General features: G+C 37.9%; 1 protein-coding gene across 1 annotated transcript in view; it reads left to right on the top strand.

The window, feature by feature from the left end:
* Positions 1–24495, top strand: part of CNTNAP2 (contactin associated protein 2) — a gene marked incomplete at both ends in the record, with an annotated part of 1183012 nt that overhangs the window by 705505 nt on the left and 453012 nt on the right. Inside the window, one exon of the mRNA XM_082307127.1 lies at positions 19295–19466. Coding sequence (XP_082163253.1) covers positions 19295–19466 — 172 coding nt within the window. The remainder of the gene's footprint in view (positions 1–19294; positions 19467–24495) is intronic.

The following is a 24495-nucleotide window of genomic DNA, read 5'->3' as shown; positions in this document are numbered from 1 at the left end:
GGGCAAATTAAAAGACCCTCAATATTAGTAACCACAGGAAAAGAATTGGAGAGCTCATGAGGCAGCATCAATGGCCTCATCCTGCAGGAGCTGCTGTTACGTTTGAAATTTCCCACGCATCCTGGTGAATGGATCTTACCTGCAGAGGAATACCTTAAGCCACTCCAGAGATACCTGCCATTCTGGTTAGCTGAGCATGCTAAATAAGTAAGTCAAGGGGAGTCACTCAAGAATTTAAAACCTCTGGGAGCACTGGCCTTCCTTGTGTCAGATTCAGTCTCGCTGTGGCGATTCAGTGCTTCACGGAAGAGTGAAAATACATCTTAAGTCTGCTGATACATCAAGGATTTAAAAAAGTCCAAACCTGTATGTGCCCTTGTAGGTAACCAACAGAAGCCCTGAAGAATTGTATTAGTACAGTATAAATGTGGTACAAACATGATGAACAGACAGCAATCCACTTTTTTGAATTCTCCTTAGGAATATCAACAATTTACACTTCAACAGTCTCATATCACAACCTTGATTTGTAACTCAAAAATCACCCTAAGCTGCCATATGATTTCTTCCATTAATTTATCAAACTCCATTTTAAAACACTATAAATCCCTTTCCCCTAGTATCTGATTTGCTAAGTCATTCCTGAGTTTCCCTCCTTGAATGATTAGAAAGTATTCTCTCTTTCTAATCTACTTATGTTACTGAAAATAGAGTGTGTAAGGGGGAGGGGACAAAATAAATATGTGTAAATGTGTAATAGATGCATATCTGTTGTACTGAACTTAAAAAAGCTGCCCTTGTCAAAAAGTGGGATATGAATGATATTTTGGGAGACAGTACTGGCATAGGAAGCTATATTCAAGAATTCGGTTGAGTAGTTTCAAGATAAACATTGCTTATAGCTTTGCTGCCTTGCAAGTATTTGTGAAGGCAGTGGAGTTAGAAAAATACATAGGGAACATCTCTGTCTGCATTTGTCTCTAAAAGGTAATGCTTGTATTCTATAAATAAAGTACTGATTTCACTGTTGTATGATAAAGCAATATTGTAGTCATGTAAATTGCATAGTTAACGTTTTTGGTTTTTTGCTATGGTTACCTAAGTTTGTCAGAACACATGATGAACATTTCATTTATAAATCAGGGTAGTTGATTTATTTAAGTTTCTGGTTGTCAAATAATTATATTATTTTCCAAAGTTTTTCTTCTCTTGAGCAGCAGCTATATAATTCTTATAATGTGCTTTCTGCTGTCTGTGGAGAATCTACCTTTCACTCTCCAGCCAAGTGTTCCTTGGCTTGCATGTATCAGAATATTTGCTTATCTTTTGTTTACGAATTAGTGACAAACCTGAATGATGTGACTTCTTAACTCATGAGAGTATGAGTTAAGAATGTAGTCATGTAGTGAAATAACAGATTCTGCTTAGAAGTCATCAGTGTTAGCTTTGATAGCTGTGGTGGGCTTAGAAATGAGTAGGTAGTACATCTCCATCTATATCATTGTGTTTATTGTTCTGATAATTAAATTTGATTTTTACTTGGGATCAGTGGTATCCAGTATTTTCTCTGTAATGCCTGATTTGGTAGACTTCAGCGGCTTTCAGAATTACGTAAGTAGCTGCTTTTTATCCTTGCCAATCAGACCAATTTGGCGCAACCTAGTTGACATGACTCCAAAATGCACACTGACAAAGCTCTCTCCTCTTTCCTCAGGACTGGCACTGATATAATTGTGTACCTATTTTTCACGTTTTCCAATTATGAACACCCATCTTTACATGACTGTAACAATGGATATTTGAAAGATCCATGACAATAACTGAACATTTTGAGTGCAGATTCTCTTTTGTGTATGCGTATATACGCGTGCGTGTAAGCAAGCCTTGTGTGCAAGATTTCAGTTTTTACATAGCCTCTGAGTGCCCTCATTCAGATAGGTCTTGGCGAGACCTTTGCATTAAAGTGCTTTTTTAGGCTCTCATGACTAACCTATAAATCACAGAAGCCTTCGCTGTCTTAATGGCTTAAGTGGAGACACTTAAATTAATTCTGAATGTAAACCAAACTTTTTAAGAAGAAATTAACTGCTTTTTTTATTATAAGGTAAGATGGCTCTTCTAAAAGAGTTCAGATGTCTGTAATGGTTACCTGGATTGCAGAAGACAAAGTCATTCAGACAGTACAATCTGATCAGTCCTAACTGGAGTCCGGATCAAGAACTGACTTTCCGTTCTTACAAGTGCTATCAATTTCTGCCTTTCTCTGTCCTTGTTGTCTTAAAAATAGGCCTCTGCTAACATCTCTTCCTTGTGCTTAAGTGTCCTTGGATTTCAATGTTAAACATTAATAATGATTGGCAAATGAGATTTCTTGCCAAGATGAATTTTCCTCAGATGCACTGCCCAGTCAAACTTGGAGAACTACGATCTTGCTAATGATGGCTGTATAAACAGTTGCTTGATGCTAGCGATGTACTGCTTTCACCCTTTCACTTTTTCTCTCCTTTTTACTCCTGTCATGCATACATCTGGAGGCCAATTGAGTACAAGTATTTCCATGTTTTTCTCCCAGATTAGAACTGGACTTTAATTCATTCTTTCCCTTTATGAAAATTACAATGAACATCAAAATTTACCAAAATATTCTTGCCTACAAAATGTGCCCCATACATTCTTACCCACAAATCACAGCTTTTTTGAGTGTTGACTTCTGCAGATCACCAACATGCGAACTAAATATACTATATGTAGACATACAGAAATAGAACCTGACTGTGGTTGATACCGTGCACAAGCACCAGTTGGTTTCTGGTGATGGGATTCTGTCTGAAAATGAAGAGTGAAATGCAGATACGTGTTTCTGTACTTAGCAGCATTACATGGTTGGTGGGCTGATAAATCTATTTCACACTGATGTCTGCAATAAAAGAAAGCCTCTCGTTTATTTCTGAGGAACACTGGAAATGGTACATTTCCAAGTTTTCACTTGCATTTCAAATTCTCCTAGTACGTCTTACAAAATATCTAAAGGAAAAGGGAAAAAAAAGGCAAAAAAAGTTAGAGCTCAGGGTATGTGATCTGACAGAGGCTAGAAATTATATACACACTCATTTGCAACCTGTCTGGATAATTTGTTTAAGTATTGCTTGAGTTATTATGTTTAAGGCTAGCTTTCAATCACATGTGCGATGAGGACTTCACTACTTACTGTACTCTCAAGGTAGGCAAAATTTGCTGATAATAAAGTCAGATAGGATGTAGCAGCTGGTCTCCTGTGCTCTGTCGGCTGTGCTATTTAAAGCCATATTATCAAGACAATGCTACCTACAAGACAGGAAGATAAACAATTTGAGAGAATAAGCCTTTTATATTGAACTTTCGTGTACATGGATTTACCTGTGTGCTTTCTTGAATAAGGACTTGTGGGCTTAAACTGGAAATGTAAAAACGTTCCTCTTTTTTTCAGTGGCATCTATGATTTTAGCCACATGAAACCCTATGTGAAGTCAGTGGAGTAGTTTAGATTCTCTAAGCCTCTTTATTAGTTTACCAAGAGGTGCCAAGTTTTCTTTTCCTTTGTGCTCATTTGATTACACATACTTGCTGTTTTGATCACTTTAGAAAGCTGCTCTTTCACTTGAAACGAATTCAGAAGCTCCAAGCCATAATCAGAGAAAATCATTGTGTTTATCTTAGTCTCTTTTCAAAACCAAGCAAATCATTAAATGGTATTTCACTAAGATACAAAATTATGAATCAGATGGGTGTGCTCAGGCAGTGAACAAGTTAGTGATTCTTAATAGCCATGTAAGCCTTCTGGTTTTCAGCCGTTTAATTTGTTTTAGTTTAATTGCTTCCTGTAATATTTTGGTCCCTCTTCTCTTCTATAGACATTCATTTGCTGGCTTATCCCAAACTCTCAAATTCTAGCATCTCTGTAATAACCTATACTGTCTTGGTCTTTCCCTTATTTCCCCTGCAAAAAATCCTTATGGTCCAAATTACAGCAAAGTCACCCTGGTCTTACACAACGTAACTCTCCCATAAATCCTGCACTCTGCCTTTTAGCAGAGTTCAGCTACAGTTGAATCCCTCATCTTCTTGCAAAGCTTTCCAAAAATGCCTATATTTCATAGGCAAGAAAAAAAAATATCTTCCACTGTTCTTGCATCTCCCACTTCAATTTCAACAAAGATCTACCAAGGGAATCCATTCTCTGCCCTGTAGCCAGGAAGTCCGTTCACCCCAGAAGATGGAGGTATAGTCCTGCACAAGGTTTTGGTAAAGCTGCCACAGAGCTTTTGTTTGCGTAGCTTGGCTCACCACAGCAGAGAGGAAGGGAAAAGGACTGGAGAAAGGCATCCCTGTTTTGCCAGCTGAGTAACGGTGTCTGCAGAGCATGTCCTCAGCTAAGTTGTTGCCTCTTCTCCTCATTGGCTCAAAGTAGATATTACTTTGGTTTTGTGATTGAGAGCCAAAGAGCAACAGAAGGAGACAAAAAGGTTAGGTGTAATTTTCCTGTCTTCTTTTATCCCTTCCTTTCTCAGCCTCCTCCCTCAGATGCATTCCATACTCCTTTTAACTACCAATGCATTACACTGTTCAGAGTTTCAACTCTGTAGTAAAAACCCCTAAATAGAAAAATGTTTTTAACATTTGGCACTTATAAAAAATACCCTGAAGTCTCACTCTAACAGCCTGCAAAGAACATAATATGAACAAAGTGGACATTAGGGCAATTTATAATCGATTTTCCTTTTCGTTCCCAATAGACACTAGCGAGTATGTGTGTATATGTCTGGAATTTAATGCCATCCATACAGTCAAAGTGAAAGAAAACTGGGCTTTTTGTATATTTTAACAGATCTATTTCAATAATTTATATTGTCTAAATGAAAGTAGTGTCACTACAGGAAAAAGGGAACACCTGACTGAGTTCAAGTGCAAAAAGGAACCAACACACCAGGCAGAAGCAGGGATAGGCTACCCAAGAAGAATATAGAGTCATTGCCCAAGCATTCAGGACAGGAACTGGGAAAGCCAAAGCTCAGCTGGAGTTGAAGCTGGTCAGGGATGTGACAGGCAGCAAGAGAGGCTTCAGTAAGTATATCAGCAGCAAATGGAAATTAAGAAAAATGTGGTCTCACTGCTCAGTGGGATAGAGACCTAGGGACAGAGGACGTGGAAAAGGCTGAGATACTTTGTGCCTTCTTTGCTTTGGCCTTTCTTGGTCAAGTTTACTTTCAGGCCTCCCAGGCACCTGCAACTGGTAGCAGAGCCTGGGGGAGTTAAGTAAAGTCCACATCAGAGAAAGACCAGATGATGGACCACACATGCAAATTGGATGTAGAGAAGTCTGTGGCATCAGGTGGGCTGGATCCAAGAGTGCCGTTAGAGGTAGCCAATCTCACTGCAAGGTTGCTGTCAGTGATCTTTGAAACGTTATGCTAATATTGGGAGATACCTGAAATTGGCTCCATGGATGAGAGAACAGTGAGAACGGTGAATGTTGTACACCTTGATCTTAGAAAGGCCTTCAGCACAGTCTGCATAGTATCTTTATAGCAAATTGGTGAAATAGGGACTGGATAGATGAACTGTAAGGTGGGGGAAAATTGACTGGACACCAGGCTGAAATGGTGGTGATCAACAGCATGCAGTCTAAGTGGTGACCAGTTACCTGTGGTGTTCTTCAGCGACTGATGCTGGGGCTGATACTGTTTGATGATTTTATAAACAACCTGGGTAATGGGATGGAGTACACCCTCAGCAATTAGTGGATGATAACAAACTAGGGGAAGTGGTGCAACTTAAGGCTGCTAGTGACTTGCACCTCAACATGCTGGAGAAATGAGCTGACAGGGACCTCATCATGTACAGCAAAGACAAAAGTCCTACACCAGGGACTGAATAATCCAGTGCATCAGTCCAGTCCGGTCATCAACATAGTTCTGCAGAAAAGGACCTTGGGTCCTGAGGGACAAGTTGAACATAAGCAGTAATTTTGCCCCTGTGGTGAAGGCTGCTACTGGTGTACTGAGCTGCATCAGCAGGCTGCAGTAAGTGATTCTTCCCCTCCATCAGCACTGGTGAGACCACATCTGGAGCACACTGTGTTGGGCCCCCAAGTACAAGAAAGACAATGACATACTGAAGCTAGTCAAGCAGAGGGTGAGCAAGAGGGTTAAGGGAGCCTCAAGCACATGGTGTATGAGGAGAGGCTGGCTGAGAGAACTGGGTTTGTTTAACCTCCAGAAGAGAAGGCTGATAGGAGATCTTGCTGTCTACAGCTGCCTACTGGGAGGATGTAAAGAAAATGGATCCAGATTCTTCTTAGAGGTCCATGGTGAGAAGACAAAAGGCAACAGACACAAATTGCAACATCGCAAAATTCTGGTTAAATACAAGGACACATTTCTCAGCTGTGAGGGTGGTCGAACACTGGAACAGGTTGTCTGGAGAGATTCTGAAATCTCCTTCCTCAGAGACAGTGAACTGAACTGGACACATTCCTAAGCAACCTGCCCTAATTTGACCTCCTCTGAAGAGCAGTTTGAATCAGATCATCTCCAGAGGTCCCTTCTAAATAAAGTTACGTTGTGATTTTATAATAATTCGATTTTTTGTAAGTGACTGTAATTTTGGTCTTTATTTTCACACTCTCTGAGGCATCACTAAAGAAGCCAGTGTCAATACCAATGGAGGGTAACTGCCTGATACCTGTTAAAGATTTTAGTTGAGCTCCTGTTTAAAAGAAATCTTTTAAAATTCATCCATCATAATTTCTATAATTATTTTGAACCTTTAAGAGTATAAATATTAGATCAAACAACAAAACAAAATTTGAAAAGCTAAGATTTCGTTTATATTTGGGCAGGTGTATTATTCTTTATGTAGCTTTCCTCAACACTGAATTGCTTCAGTCATTTTGGTGGGAATCATTCAGCATTACAGCAGGAGGAAATCCATCTTGGATGTGGCATATCAATAACATTATTTTTGCTGTGTACTTTCCAGTGTATATTTCCAAGAAAACAGAAAATAAACCTTCTTTCAAGGAAATAAGCACAGTTCTTTTAACAAATAGCATATTTTCTTCATATGTGATTCAATCAATATATACTATCATGCATCTTAAAGCACTTTCAAGAGAACCTTTAATGAGCCTAATGCAATTTGTCACAGTTAAGTCCTGTAACTTGTTATTCAAAAAAACTCCCATTGACTTTATGTTGAGTCACTATTATATGAGGCCTTTGCTGCTATGCCTGCTGTGCTTTTGAATAGACAGCCACGGTGTTTAAGAAATCTCCTTGGCTCCATTGCACTTGATATTAATACTGGAAGGAAGGAAGGATGTTAAGGGTTATGCTTCTTAAGGGGTTATTTTGTGGTTTCTGTTTAAAGTTTCATTCGGTTTCTTTGAAAACAAATTGCTTGTTGTTTTCTTAATTAGAAAGACAGGAGATTGAAGTTAAAGTAATTTCTGTATATTACTTTCTACAAATTTTCTACTATGCACATACCTTGTTTCGAGTGAGCAGACCTGTAATAGAGTGAAGGCTGGATGAGCTGAGGAAGTAGGAACGCACCATAACCCAATGCTTGGAATTCTTTTCTTTAATTTTCTAATTGTACGAGGTTAAAGATCAGTTTCTAAATTGTTAATATTTTCATATCTTTTTTTTGAGAGAGAGTTTTAAAAAGATAACAAAATGGTGATCCTTTCTAACATACAAGTCTTAGGAGTAAGAGGCAAATAGGCTTTCATTTCTTTCCATTTAGTGAAATGTTTGCACTCATAATAGCTTTAAATAATTATGGAGATAACAGAAAATGGATTTTGTTGTTATTATTGTTGACTAGAGTTCATTCTGATTTTTTATGTGGATTTCTTTGTAATGTTAATATAGATTGAATGTGCGCTGCTATATGGGTGCTTTCCATTTATAACAATGTTAAGGGTTGCTGACTTTTCACTTGAACTGCAGGTGCAAATTATGTCCTACAGATGAATTAGATTCAGAAAGGGGAGAATGTGTGTGTTTACATTGTAGAGATTCTTTGTTATTTCTTTCTAAATTTGGAAAGACAATCTAGTGATGTAGTTCTATATTAGTCTTTCTAAATAGAAGTAAGAAAGCTAAATATTGTTTAAATCATGACCACCTGAAAAAAACAGATACAAAGTTCTATTCTACCACTGAGTTAAAGATGCGTAACACTTTACAGTTCAACTATCCACGTTGCCCAAATGGGTATGTAATTCAAGCACTTTATAAATATCTCATAATACAAGCAAATGGCATAGCTAATCTATAAGAAAGCAGAAGGACTACTGACCACATTGCTATGTTTACTTTTAAAGTATTAGAATGACCATGTGTTTTTCCCTCGTTATCCTGCCTTTCTTACATCTTTTCTTCATCTAATACATAGGAAACAGTGCAACTGATAAGAAAAGTACCATGGTACATTTTTTGAGTCACATATCTTTGCAGTTATTGTAAACTGAAAATGAACGGGAAGAGGTAAAAATTTGTTAATCAGTTCTATAGTTTGTAATGCTAAGATTTTAAAATTAATTACTATGTCTTTTTTGCATAAGATTCTAATAAGCATAAGGACAGCCTTTACTGTGAATTTAGTGACTGTTTATAGGGATTCCATTAAGCCCTATAGAACTTAATGTACTTAATTTCATTGCTCAGATAATATAATTTTATGTAAATTTAAGAACAAAAATATGATTAATCAAGGAAAATCTAAGCTTTGCAAACTATGAAAATGATTGAGGTAACTCTTTAAACATCCAATTAATTATTTTTTTAGTTTGTCCATTAAAGAGCAACAGTGTCGATCTTTAAATCCACCTGGCATATTTAATGGACATTCTTAATTTTGACCTACAGAAACCATCTATATGGTGATACACTTATCACCGATGATTTATATGCTTAAGGTAGTTTTGGAAGTCTGAAAAATAGATTTAAGGTGTTCAAAACCTGGAAGTTACTGCTAACAGAAGTGTCAGAATAGACATTTAAGATGCACTGAATATCTGAATGGACTTCAAATCAGATCGCTTTTCAGGTTTTAAATACGTAGAAGCATTTATTAGCAGCAAAGCTCCAACAAAGTCTTTGCAACCAAGAGATAATTCTGTTTTCTTGGTAAATCTCTGGGGAGGTTGGTACTCTCTCTGGTTATAGTTGGTACAGGGTAGTAGGAGCTAAGTGAGAAAATTGGAAATGCTGGAGAACATGCAGTGAATGGCATGAAACTAGAAATAGTGTGTTTAAGGTACCTAAACCAAAACTCAGTTCCAAACTGGTGCAGTTTACCACAAAGTGATGTATTGTGGTCATACAAACCGTAGCTCACAGTGATTTTGCTTGGGTTGTTAGCCACTCAACACTAAATGCTTTCATTTTGGTACCTTTGGTAACTGGACTGAAAAAAAAAAAATGTTCATTAAAATATAAATCTCTTAGGTGGAAGTTGGTGGAAATAAATCATGTGAATCTGTAGCTAAATTGGTCCAACGACTTCTATACTACTATTTTCAATTGAAGTAAATTCACCTTAGTGATATCGTAGCTAGGACTTTGCAGTACATACATAAAAATACAATGTAAGTTCATGTAGGAGAAGCAAATAAGATTACATAATTAATGCCAACAGTGTAATCTCCACACTGTACATCCTTAAAGGCAGTAAATAGTGATTGAGTATTTTATGCTGCTTATATCTCCCTAAGTGTAATTATCTCAAGCAGTCTCTAGACATTTTTTATCTTCATGGGGGATTTTTGGTAGAAGTGAAGTAGCAGTAACTTTGAAAATCTAGTGTACATTTATTCTCTTTGTTATAAAATAGAAAGCCTATGAATAGCACATATTATATGGGTAGTGTAATGTACAGATTTGCTGCAATTTGATCATTATGTGGCTTTCTGTATTTTCTATCATATCTGATAAAATAAGATAGAAATTGCAGTAAAGTGTTAGATTGACTTAAATTAGCCAAGACTGGTAATAATGATCATTCTTACTGCTTCTCTCCATGTCAGAAAGCGATGATTGAAACTTGCTGCTATTGCTCTTGTTTCCAGTTATTTGAAGGAGAATTTTGTCTAAACAGGAAGATCAGGACAGTTTTTGAGTTTATTTCAAAACAGAGTTCTTGCTGATTTGATATTTTAGGTTTCAACCATGCATGCACCACATTTTTTTCATGGGAACTCACTTATAAAGTTAATAAAACCTTCATTTAAAGACAGCAGAAGACATTTTCATTGTTTTAAATTTGCCAGATGATACCCAAAATATTTTCTTGTTTAACTGTTCCTCTGCCAGGAAGCAGAATTGCCTTTGTACTAAGAACCACCAGAGCATAAAACTGTGCTTAAATGCTTCATAATAAGTGAACTGTTTTTCAAACAATATATTATTTTTTTTTCATTTCTGTCCCATTTCATTGTGTTATTTATATTAACTTTATTACAATCTCAGTGTCCTGATTTATTTTGATCACTGCCAGTTTCTAGGTAAAGATTAAAATGTGTCTAAAATTTTCTCCTTTATTTTAAAGTAGTTGTTTGTCTTTTTATTGTACTTTTCCTCAGGACTCTTCATTTATGTCTTAAGTGGCTGACTACTCTCAAACTCGAGTCAAGTAGGCAGGAATTGGAAGTGTTTAACAACTGGCAAAATCAAGTGGTTTCTGAAGAAAAGGCAAAAAAAGCAACCTTTAGCCACTTTAAAAAGTGGACTTACCTCGGTGGAGCACTTGTTCATATAAGGCACACTTCCCATCAAATGGAGTTGCTGCTTCCATTTCAGCATGAAATAAGCTGCCCTTATAACATAAATTACCAACCATTTACATCAGTTCTTATCAAAACAAGGACTTTGGAATACATTTATTTGCATGAAAATAAATTAAATCTTGCTGTTCATTCATTTTTTAAACATCAAGATAGCAAGAGGATCCAGTTTGGCTATTATTTTGTGAAAAGAAACATACATTTCCTGTATCAGTAAATTTCTGATGCTCTTGGAATGCAAACATATCAAAATACTGAATTCAGTTTATTGTATTTTTTTATGAGCCCACACAAATATTGATGTTGTAAAACCAGCAATATGCACAATTGAGCCACCTACCACGCAAGGGAAGTAGAACAGTGGGTCACATAAAAGATGGAAAATTATCTGTGCATTGAGTAGATAATACCTGATTTATTTCTGTTGTGATTTGGACAGTATCAATTCTAGCATCTATGTTTACTTTTAAGACTATTTTACTTAATTTTTTCCCCTTACGCTCCTCCTCTTAAGATGCTACCATACCCTGACAGTAATATTTAATCATACTTAATTTTCCCATCAGACAAGAATATTTTATTTCAGCTCTCAAATATCTGGGCAAACATCTATCCAATCTACAGAAGAATTTCACAAAGAACGCTAAAGGGTGAGAAGTCATTATATTTCACACAGTCATGGAGCTGGAAGAGAAATCAATCTCATCTTCCCCCTGTCTGAAGACAAAATCAGTAAAACTAGTCCCATGTGATAATTACATTTGTTGTCTTCCACCACCAAGACATTGTTCATCTTACGAAATTTTAGTGTCTGTGGGTATATGCTTGAGTTTGTAATGTCTAGCATGACTCTTACAGAAGCTAAGTCTGCAGCAGCAACTTTTGAATAGACTACTGTTGTACCTGCTTTGCAACAGGTCTTTTTTCATTGAAGATTTGTATCTGAGAATACTAATAGATAATTTATTTTCTGAATATAGAAGTCTTTTCGGATTGTCAGGAATCATTTCTTTTCTGTTTCAGTGTTACTTGAGCCTAGGGTATGAAGTTTAGCTATTTAAATGAATACTGTTACTTAGGACATGTCTTGTGGTATTTATTAAGACTGAAATAATTCCCTGTCAATAAATATCATGCTGGTGTTCTGCTTAATTAGGTAGATTTGCTCCCAGTAGCAATATAGTACATAGATTTTTTTTACAGTGTAGTCCAGGTGGTATGTGATCTGAGAACAGAGGTGGGCTATGTGCGTGTTTCCTCCTAGCTGAGCTTGGACACAATCTGTCAGACATTCTCTCTATTTGGGAATGACATGGTCTACATGTTTTGCAGGAGATTGCTTTGAAAACAGGAGAGATACCATTTTTGTAATTACCGCAGGGAGGAACAAAAAAAAAACAACAAAAAAAAGGAAAAAATAGTACCTGTCCTTTGGCATTGAAAAGTAAAAGGAAAGGAAAAAGATGCCATAGTTAAAGATGAGCTAAACCTCGGGGCCCATTGCAGTTCATTTCAAACAACTAAACTGGTACCATCACCGTGCAACCTGAAAGCCTGGGTTACAACCCTGCTATTTTCCAGTGGTAACTGGAATGCCCAAATATATTTGAATGCTTCAAATTCTGTGGCCAGCCATTGGGAAAAGTGTCTCAAAACAGTTATTCTAAAGAAATACACTGTTGTTCACACTAAGGTCCACAGCAGTCCAAGAGAAGCACTGAATTAACAAAGCTGGTAAAGAGATGACTATGCTGTAGTCTTATCCTTCCCTTGTTACTGTTGGTAATTTTCCTCCGTGCTACTAAAGATAGTCTGCCTTGCTGCTGTTTGTGCTTCTGTCAGTGCCTTCATAACTGTATTTCCTCTACTTTTTTCTAGGCTGTCATCCTAGCCATTTAATATCTTGTAAAATAATATTTGTGCAAGTTGCGTTGTGTCTTGAAGATCACAGCTAGTTGCTCAGCTGTTGTCATCTGAGTATCTTTTGGGCTTTTTCGTACCTAGATTGTTGCATTATGCGCTTGTTTCTTTCCTCGGTGACCAACTTATAAACAATACCAGTATAATTGCATGTTCAGATAGCCTATTATGCTATACGTGACCTGTATCTATGGCTAGGTCACATAACCCTAAAACTATTACATCTAAATCTCAGGTGTGCTCCAGGAAGAATTTCTGTGCCACATGGTAAAGGAGAACTGTAGTACTGTGTTTGTATTCCTGGGTAGAGAGGTCCTAGAGGCTACTTTTTAATGAATTCAATCCCATCAAGAACTGGTAGGTACTGAATCAGTGTCAATACACCGAAGTGAAATCTAACTGAGGGTTAAGGAATGATAGTATACAGAGAGACTAAAAAATCTCAGTGTTTTTCCAGAACTGGCTTCAATTAATAAGCAGACAGCTGGTGATAAAATATTTTTAGAGAAGAGGGTCTGGCTGAAGACCAGATTTCCAGAGGAGACAAAACAAATCAGGAGTCGCACCACTGGTAGAAAATGCTTCCAAGTCTCGTGAGATCTGGTTAAACTTTTTCATCATAGTATGAATGACACATACAGAGAATATTCCGCAAAGTCCACCGGAGAATTCATTAATGCTAGCCTGTTTTACCTAGAGGGCTCATGTGTGCCCCAGGAGTGCCAGAAGTACAACATCCTCTTGTTCTAGGCTCTAGCATTAGTCAAGTGTGCTTTTCTCTCTGTATATAGACACATTTGGGTTTTTTAGGTTAGTGATTTACATTTGTTGGGATAGAAGGCACTACCTTGCATTCAGTGAAACAGTGAAGGCAAAAGTAAAGATTAATTTATCAGAAAATGCCTCATTCAAGAAGTTGGTGACTTTCTCTGCAAACATACATGGAAAAATTGTAGTTCCCATTCTCGTTTGCCTTTCTACACTCCACTGAGCTGGAAGACTCTGAAGTTGTGTTTATTTTCAGAACATTTCATACAGTTGCTAGACATGGGATCCAAATGTCTTGGCAAACCCCATCCTTAGTCCTCATATTCCCTAATACAGAATTATGATTTGAGTTAAAGAGGCATGACTGTTGAAACCTCCAGTACTGGTCCGGTATTCCTTCAAATACTTAGAAAGTATATGTGTGTACTTTTTTGAGCATTTCTGTAGCTTTAGAGATGCAATGAAATGAAAAAAAAAAAATTCCATTTTAACTGATGCTGTTTATCCCTTCTGCAGTTTGTTTACTTTAGATTATTTCATGCTCTTGGAGCAGGAAACTTATAGTTTTCCAGAATTATTGCCTGTGTTCCGCTTCACACTAAGGGCCCCATTCTGGTCTGACTGAAACAAGCATAAATAAGCATAAACAAGCATAAAGTGAATTTGGATTGGTAGGTGTATTGAGCTTTTCTTTTAGTGTCTTGCCCTGTTTATTAACATATGAAACACCAGCTATATCTTCAATTTAAGTACATTGTTATGGACTAAATCTGAGTTTTGTTCTGTGGGTTCAGAATAACATCTTTTAAGTCTATATGATATATATACAAAATTTGAAGATTACTTGATCCTTGAACGATACTGTGCTGCTGTTTATGCTGACAAATAAAGAATTTTCTTTCCTTCTTCTCATTCTGCATAGCAAGGATCCAGGATGTATACTTGAAATACTATGCAGATAAAAATCCCTGTCAGACTTGAGATCAGTCACTACTTCTGTTGATTACTGGATTCTGCAGCTACCCATGCAACTAGTTGAAGACTATATGGACTACCAGTTAGATATCTAAGATAATAGTTACTTTTTTTTAAATGAGGTGTATTTTTTCATTTAAAGAAATAAAATACCAAGTACCATCTGTACAGAAATATCAGCCCATCATTAACTTACAAATAAAACAAAAGGCAAAAATAAAAATATAATGATGAGGTGTTCCAACAAGCTGTGGAGAAAAACTGTCTTCTTGTCACAATAGAATTTGCATTACATTTCAGAGATAATCTGAGTGTTTCACATGGGGATACAAAATAATTTCTAATTGTATATTCTGAGTCTAGTATGATATTTCATTCTGAGGTCAGATCTCAGAAACAAGTAGTGCATCAGATGTTTAATGACGTGCTCTGACTGTATGTTCTTTTGTTATTATACCACGAACCTGAATGTATTCTTCCTTCAACTTCCTTCCTTTCTTATGTCTTTGATAGAACCTTATTCAGGTGATTGGAAGAGAGACATAATAGATCTTGACACTGGAAAAGAAATATTATTTTATTTCATAGGTATTTTATTACACCTATTATGATTTATTTATTATATTTATTTTATCATATTAAAGTGACTTCTAACATAGAAAATAGCATGAATCAAAACTACAGATTTTCTAATTTTTCTTGCAAGTTTTAATTAAGGTCAGGAGCTGGATCTCAAATTTTGGCTGTTCCGTATTTGGTAGGTCAGAATGAAGTCCTGGAAACAAATTTCCTTGAACTCTGGGGAAAATTCAGATTCAACCCATGTCTGACCTTTGCAGGATAATCCATCTCTTTGTGGGCTTAAAATGTGAAAAATAAAATGGTAAGATTCGGATTTGTACAGAGAAAGTCAGAAAGATGTAGAAATTACAGGATAAGGGAGTCTACCTGACTTAAAGGTGCATTTGTAATCATAAGCGTGAACATTGTTCTAAACTGTCCAAACTGCATTTTATGTGCATTTTGAAAATGTACATATTTTCTTGTCAGCAAGAAGATCAACACAGTCCTGTCCAAATTGTTCATCCATTATTTAGCCTTCCCAGTGACAGCATTACTGTCAGCCTTGGTTATAGAAGTTCATTTGATTAAAATTTCCTTCACTGTAGGAAGGATGAGGAAGTGAATCATGTCTCAATAATGGAAATCTGGAAGGGGAAGGCACTGTCGTGTGTATTGAAATAACAACCGCAAGGTGCTAGGTCATTTCCAGGTTTACATTTGAGGCAGAAGCTTTGCCCCAGATGACTCAGACTGGAATTGTCTAAAATGTCCAGGTCCCACCAGAATTAATGGGCATTAGACTGTATACCTAATAGTTCGAAAACAATGTAGGTGTTATATACAAGGCTCATCTAGTTGCTTTCCCATGTGCTAAACTCTTTATATAACAGTATGTTTATTAACTGCATTCTGTAAAGTTTGTCTAAGCTATGGCAACAATTTTAAACAGAAAAACATCGGTGTTGGAGAAGGTTGGTTTGTGAGAAGCATATAGTTCAAAAAACCAACCATTCTTCCATTCCCTGTGGATAGTGAATTTTTTTTTTTAAATTATCTCTTTGCGTAACTATCTGTTACAGTAATAGCATGACTGAAATGACTTGACACGCCGTCAGCCTCACAGACAATTTATGCAAGGTGCTGTACAAGTGCATAAAACCCCTTCCTCCTCCAGTTCCTTGCATGACTAGAAACAGCAAAGGGAGTAGCAGGAAGACAGGCAACAAAGGCATAAGAGTGAGCAAATTACAGTCTTCATCCATTGACGGAGATAGCAAAATTCAGAATCCCAAACTGACTAATGCTCAGTATACACCACTCTCTTGGGTAACAGAGGAAAGCTTGATTTATGTAGTTAGGTTAGGAGTGGCCGCCACCTCCAGCCGCTCCAGCCTACGCCTCCCTCCTACCCCAGCCAGTGGAGCCCAGCCTGGGGACCCAGGGACCTGGGGTCTCTGCCCAGGCTGACGGACCCGGCTGCCACTTTCCTGTTGGCAGGTTCAGCCAGTAGCAAAGTGCAGAACGTGTCCCAGAGACCAGTAACAACTGTGTGCTCATATAGTGTAGGTCAAGAAGTGGTACTTAAGATGCAGAGAAGCTGAGAATCACATACTGAAATGCCTCTGTGATTAGTTCTGAAATGCTATCAAATGTTGGTAGTAATTTGTTGGAATGTATTGCTGAATCCAGTCATAGATTTGTGGCTTAGTTATTCGGACCATACTCTTTTTGATGTGAAGAGTGAATTGTGGCTCTAGGTTTTGATCTTATTTTTCAGTTAGTGCTTGAAGGATGGTGGATAATCTTTCATTACATTCAGATATATCCATGTAGTGTCCTTGGCTTTGCTGGGTTTACATGAATGTTACTAAGAGTTTACCTCAGTGTTGGTAACCTTGAATTTAATATTTAAAACAAAGCAATTGTGGAAGTGCTTTGAACCGGAAGATGATACACAGGCTTCCTGCACAGCTCTGCTACTGCACTGAAGATCTAAATGACCATGTGCTTGGCGTTGGTTTGGGGTTCTTGCTGAGAAGGAGTTACAGGGTAGTTTCTGTGGCAGTTTGAAAAACAGACAGTTATACTGGAAGAGTGAGCTGTTTAAATATAATTGGAGTAAGCACCTGATAGGAAAACACAAATATTGTGCTTGCATCCACCAAACAACAGAGAATTAACTTGCACTTTCTGTCTCTCTGTACTGTTGTCTGTAAAGCCTCAGATGAATCGGTTTCATCAGTCACTGGAAAGAACAAGTTAAAAAAAATAGGAGGCAGGTTTCTGAAAGCCCTGTCCTCTTTTCATCAGATAAGTCACTAGCCACTGCCCATGCTGGGAAGAGAATATAAATCCTGTCCCTACAACTTGACTTTTCTGCCAATCCAAAATAACAATTCCCACAGTCTAGGATTAGCACAGTTTTGGTAGGGGGCAGTTGGTCTGTTGAGGTTATTATGCACTAGTTAGGCAACTGGGGGACTCCTAGGAGTTTTTCCTTCTCCATCTGATGTGTATTAGTGTGAGGCGGTTACTTATCTTTCTCAGCAGTTTATGGCTCCCTGCGACAGTGTCACAATTTTGCTCCAAAGGCGATATGACCTCAAGACAAGCCTTTGCCCAATTTCTTGAAATACCTGTCAGGGCTAACTTTAGCATAGTCACTGCTTAATTGCTATAGCATCCCTGATTAATTCTGTGGTGCTACCAGTGAACTCTGAAGTGAGTGCTTACTGAAGTGAGTCAAGGAAATTTAGGAGCTACCAGCAGTAATTTTAGCTGATGGGTGAGACTGTTTTAGACAATTTAAAAAAAACATTACTGGTCATATGAACGTTCTGGCAAAGCCTTTCAGTTAAAATGGGTCTTGATTATATTTTGGGGAAGACTTACATGTATCTGGGGTTCTTTTAGTAATAGGTGCCACATTAAGCAGCATCTGTCCTCAAGCCCCAGTTGCTTGTTTCTGCCCTCTATTCATTGTGCTCTCTTTTAGCCAATCCAACTATTTGTGTGGCATGTGATAAACTGTATTCAGGAACAGGATTTAAAATGACATTAATTCCCTTTTCCTGGTGCTATTCAAACACTATTGGTTTGAGAATCTGTTATTCTTCTGTCTCAACAAATAGCTGTTTCCATGCTATTGAAGAAGGCAGTAAGGCACTGGGGATCGGAAGTTAGGTAGGAAAGTGGGAGACGGAATGGGAGCTGCATAATCTGTCTTAGCTACCAAAACAAATGTGTGTGATTTTTTTACCCTTGTAAGTCAAGAACTGCATGGCTAGTCATCTTCCTAGCTGAAATGTGCAAAACCATTATGCATTTTCCAGACTTCTTACCTTCTTTACCAATAAACTGTTGTTAGCCCCTCTGTCTTCCTTCCTGCTCTCATCTTAAACAGATTCTATCTAAATTATTTTCTTGAAGCTTCTTCAGGGAGTTCATTGTTAAAGATTTATAAGTAGTGAATGAGGCTCTCCACTGTCTTATCGAGGACATTTTTCTCAAGTAAATTCACACATTCACTTCTGAAGGGCATTCAGTTAAACAGTTACATACAAACATCCTCTGTCTCCCTGCCTTTTAGCCTGAGTCAAGACACAAATTCATTCTCATCTCTTATAAACCACCTTCAGAAGGACAGGCAAATGAACATATTCAGAGTGAAAATGAGAATACTAAGAATGTCTTCAGATTCCTCAGAAGTGGGCCAGGACATTAGATTTTAGGCCTAGGTTTAAGTTTGCAGAAAGTTTCCAGCACAAGTATTCATCACCCCAGAAGCCTAGTTCTAGAGAAAGCTGAACTGGAAGTTCACATCATGGAATACAGGGAATACATTTTTCTCAGAAAAGTCTGAGAAATGGGAGTGTGATTCCTAAAACATAGCAAGGAGGTGAATGCTTTTCCTGTTCCTTTAATCTTTGTATGAAGTGAGAAGTAATGAGAAACAGTAATAGAGGGCTGGGGGAAGAGAAGGGTAGCAGACGACTTCCATCCTGTACACAAAAATTAATGAAAGAATCATCGGCTGTACCGTATAAATTCTTGAAGGTAGTTGCCAATGATGACTGAAAAGAATAACATTGCAATGTAATCTAATAACTTCATAATATTTCCTTCGCGCCTTGCCTTTTTCTTCTCCCATCTAGAAAACATGTCTTTTCCTGTGAAAAAATACTGGCTTGAGTAATAGTATATGAACTTAACAATGCTCTTTATTCTGCTGCTCCACAGGGTTTCCTGTACAGATGAACGACTCAGATCACTCGCTATTTCAGCATTCATTTCAAGGATGCATGCAGTTTATTCACGTGGATGATCAGCTGGTGGATTTGCACGCAGTGGAGCAAGGCCAGCTGGGAAGCTTTGCGAATGTCACCATTGACATGTGTGCCATTATTGACAGGTAAGTTGTGGAGACATCACTGATACTCTGATACACTGATACATGTCCTACATATTCTGAAAATATACAGTGATACAGAAAAGGTGGTTCTGACACTGCCAGTGATCACGTCAAGGCAGTCCTGCCTTTCTAAGCAGTGGGAACCATGCTTAGATGATGGAGATGATGGAGATGATGGCTTTAAGTTGTAGATTGTGCAGGGTGCTGTGGAAAGCCTATCTCCAATCTCCCCACTCTCAGGCAGAGGAGGAGCTGAAAAGCTTTTGTAAGTCAAATTCAGCCCACGGGTCGATAATGTGGCTGCCTTGAATAGAGGGAACTCTCCCGAAAAGTCACACATTTTGTCTGTTTCTTAGATGACTGTTAAGGAGGTCTTTTTGCAAGTAGAAGTTGTGCTTCCTGGCTTTGGTGCCTTCTGGCTTCACTTCTGAATTCCTCGGTCCACATGCTTGCACAACTGTGCATGTAATAAATGCTGAAACTTCATTAAAATAATGCTTAGTGCATTTTTTTTTTTCCAAACTGAGAAGAGTAATTCAGAATTATGTCAGGCTTTTGCTTTGAGCAACCTTTTCAACCTCTTACCTGTGTTAATTTATGTTGCTCCTGACTATTAGTTTCTTCTTTGTTGGCAAAAAAGAAAATACTAGGAAAGACAGGGAAAGAGCAAGTAGCCCAACTCCTGAATGCAGGCAGCTTGGCTTATCATGAAAATTACCTACATATTAAACCCATTGCAAGTCTGCTGGAAAATGGCTTTTTAGAATTCTGCTTTGAAAGAAGCAAAGATTACAAGATCATAGAACGCTAGAACAATTCAGGTAACAAGCGACCACTGGAGTTCATGTGGTCCAAGCCCTGCTCAACGCAGGGCCAACTTCAAAGCTATGTTATGTGGTTCAGGGCCACATCCAGTCGAGTTTTGAGTATCTCCAAGGATGGAGATTCTACAGGCTGAGTGACTCTGGATATCATCAGCAAAGATCTGCATAGTTACGGTAAAGAAATGCATGTGCTTTTAATTTCCTACTGTAAGTTAAGAGAATCTCAAAGAGATAAATGCTGCTGTGAGAAAAACAAAATAGGACATGCTGCTTTGGTCTCACAAAATGCCTTCTCTTCCTGAAATGTAGACATCAGTTTGCACTAAACAAGTTGTGGTGGGTTGACTGTGGCCAGCAGCCAAACACGCGCCCTACCTTTTGCTCACTCCGCTATCCCAGGAGATGGGGAGAAAAATAAAAGGAAGGTGAAAAGACTCATGGTTTAAGGTGGCAGTTTAATAAGAAAAGCAAAAGCTGCACATGCAAGCAAAGCAAAAAGGCATTCATTCACTACTTTGCATCAGCAGGCAGATGTCCAGCCGCTTCCTGGGAAGCAGGGCCTCAGCACGTGTAATGGCTGTTTGGGAAGAGAAACTCCACAGCCCTAAACATCTCCCCTTCGTCCTCCATTTCCTGAGTTTTTATTGCTGAGCATGACATTGGATAGTATGGGATATTCCTATTGTCAGTTTGGGTCAGCTGTCCGAGCAGTGTCCCCTCCTAACCTCTTGCTCACCCCCATCCTCCTGGCCTGTACGGGGGAGGATGTGGAGAGTAAGCCTTGATGCTGCGCAAGCCCTGTTCAGCAGCAGCCAGAACAGCGGTGTGTTACCAACACTGTTTGAGCCACACTGTTTGAGCACAGCACCACACAGGCTGCTATGAAGAGGGGTAACTTAGTAACTTCATCCCAGCCAGACCCAGTATACCATTTTAGCAATGTCAGTGTTAAGGAGCGTGCTTTGTGGCGTACCAGCGAGTTGTTCTGGCATGCCAGGCCACTTCAGATTGCTGCATCTCATGGACCTGTGGAGTGCTGAAGCCATAGTGCAAAGAGGAAGTGAAGAGCTGCTGTCATAGGGAAGAAGTTTGTTCTGTCTTCTCACATACAACTGGAATTAGAAAGGCCTCCTGTGGTTAGTATTTTGTAGTTTGAATTGCTTAGTTTTATTTTGAATATTTGTTTTTGGAAATGTAAACTGACTTGGAAGAAAGGATGTGAGGGTACATCTAATTAAGCCTCTGCTTTTTCCCCAGTGGGTAAATCTGAGCTTCTGTGACAGTTTGTATTGATCCCACTTATGCCAGTGTCTATTAGAAATAATTCCATCATCATAGTGAAGTTAATCAGAATTAGGCTTTTTCAGTGTATTACAACGTAATTACAATTAATCAGAATCAGAGCTTTACAATGCGTTTTTGAAAAATAAGACTTAAAGCCTCCTATATGTCAAGCAGCTTACTTTCCAAGTGAACTTCATACAGAAGTCACTATTTATAAGGTATTTCTTTTTAAAACATATAATAATAGAGATTCAAATATTTCATATACTATAATATAATGCCATATGGCATACATGATATTATATGAAATACCTTTTACTATATTAAAACATTATTATGCCTTATATATTTTACATGTATTATATATTGGATTTATTTTATATATTTTATAACATTTGTATTTAAAATATATTTTAATATAAATAACAGTGTTCTATATATATTTATGTATGTATGTTTTCTTTGGATAAGAAAATGTATTCTCACTCTTTTTCTGTCTTCTGCCACCTTGGACCCTGATATCATCCTCATTATATAAACTAAAATATATATCTTACATTTATGCTTTCTAAGCACTGGAAGATTGTATTGCAAGCAGAGTAACAATTGTATAATCATAGGAAATTAGTGTAGCATCCAAAGAATTTTCTTAGGGTTGGTTTTGGTTTTTTGTAAGGATTGAGATGTAATATCTAGTTTGTTGTTTTCCCATGACCAAGTTTATTTCTTTGTAGTTTGCACTTTAAAACAAACCCTTTGACTAAGAAGTAGTAATGCCAAGCTTTAGATCTGACTGGATTTTCACGGCTGGCTTACTAACATCTGCAAATAAGTTTACAAGCACTTCTGTTATGATATGCCACTATATAATATAACACTTCATACGTGGCTTTCTTTTAAAGGATCTAAGTACCATGTGTGCTATATATTATCTTAATTTCATTTCCTTTGAAATGGGAAGATACTTGTGGCTGTGATACTGGGATCCTCCTGGTTTTTTTAACTTGTTTGGCTCTGAATCATAAAGGCTTCAGTCATCATCAACATGGAAATTGCTTTCGTCGCCACACTTCAGTGAAGACCCCCACTGGGCAAAAAGATAAGCTGTCACATTGAATTATTCTTACTGCAGACTTTAGCCATTTGGTTGGGGGAGAAAAACGTGAAGTTGTCATCGGTGGCATTTTTCATCGTTAGCCAGAGCGGATAGTAAGGAGGGGATGGTTTTCTCTATAAAGACATGACAAGAGGTACTGAGGGTGGCAAATTCTCCTGTGGCACCTGCCTGGAGGTAACTGCTTCCAAAGTCCCAGGTTCTGCCAAGCGAAACACCTGCCCCGTATGGAAAGGGATTCTGCATTTTAGCTCCAGTATTTTTTTAAGATGTCAGAAGAGTAGTTATGTTAGAGTATTACATGTGTACTTAGGAGATACAAGTGTTGAACCAGTGTCTTTTTATTTTTAGTCTTCCCCTCCTCACATGTGCACTTTGCTATTGCAAAGACTACAAGATGAGATCTTATTAAAGGGGAACACCAAAGCTAAGGAACATTGTCTTTTTACCAGTGGCCAAATAGTATAAATGCATATCATTTCATGCAGGTGTATATACAGTAATTGCAGGCAGTTAAAATGCTACGGAGAGAAAATGATCATCCCTGTTTCTGTATCTTAATTAACTTTAATTGTATCAGCAATGGAAGTCGCATTGTTGTCACAGTGATCAACATGCTGTACTGCTTGTGACAGCACAGGTCCCTATACACCTCCTTTACTTATCATTAACAAACTAACTTGTTGTTACAGTCCAGATGGTACCGTTGTACTTTAGGATTTTAGCACAGGACATTGAACAGGAGTTATTACTCACAACTAATTTATCCCAGCAGTCTCAGAGAATTCTAAAGCTTTCCTGACTTTGTTGCGGCTAGAATTATGGATTTTAATCACGAAATCACAATGAGGAGATACTAAAATCATTTCAAAATATAGTGTCCAATCTGTTGTTGTAGATTATGCAGAACATATGCCAATTTTAACAAAAATCTCTGTGTACCATAAGAGGTGAAATGACAGAAATGGGGAAAAAATGCAGCACCAAGAATTTTCATGTAGCTGCTTCTAGTGTTTTATGAATGTGTAAACTGTGTGATTCCCTCTGTAACACAGTGAGATGAATTAGATGCCAATTTTCAATAATAATTTCACGTTAAAGAATTAATGTAAGTAATCAGATACATGCGGCAGAACATTTCTGGGTGATTATTGCTCACCTGCTGTGGCGATACACTGTATGACAGAGTGCCAGCATTTGGCTTTAATCCCATACAGCCGCGTTCTCTAGACTATGTGATTGCCAATCAAAATTTGAAATAATTCATTTAAATAACAAAACACAGCAAGCATATTGGTGCATGAAAATGTCCACAATGTAACTGACAGCAAGACAGAATTTCTTTGGAATTAAAAAATAGTCATTGCAAATAGTCTTAGAATTCTTCACTTCTGGCTCTTTACATGGACTTTAGGCTTCTGGCCTTCCTCTCTGTTCTCCCTCTCCCTCTGCCAGTTCAGTGCTGAGGAATAAGACAGGCATCATCCTGTAGTACTCTGAATAAGAAGCAGATGATATACCAGTGTCCAGACTGGAAGCAAAACGTGCTTTACAGTTGAGTTGTTCCCAAGACAAATTCAAGAAAAGGAAGTAAAATAGGACTGGGGAAGAGCTGAACCCATACCATGAGTTCAGCCTGCAGATGTTCCCAGCCATATGCATGGAAGCCACTTCCTACATGTACCTTCTCCCTCTCCTCTCCCCCTTTCTCTTTGGAACCATACAAACTTCTTATGTGGAAATGGAGATGAAAGCTGCCTTTCAACAAGAGAGATTCAAGTGCATTTACTTCATAATCCATCTCAGT

The sequence above is a fragment of the Platalea leucorodia genome, assembly GCF_965183815.1.
Source record: "Platalea leucorodia genome assembly, chromosome: 1".
NCBI lineage: Eukaryota > Metazoa > Chordata > Aves > Pelecaniformes > Threskiornithidae > Platalea > Platalea leucorodia.
This window is presented reverse-complemented; position numbering and strand designations above follow the sequence as displayed.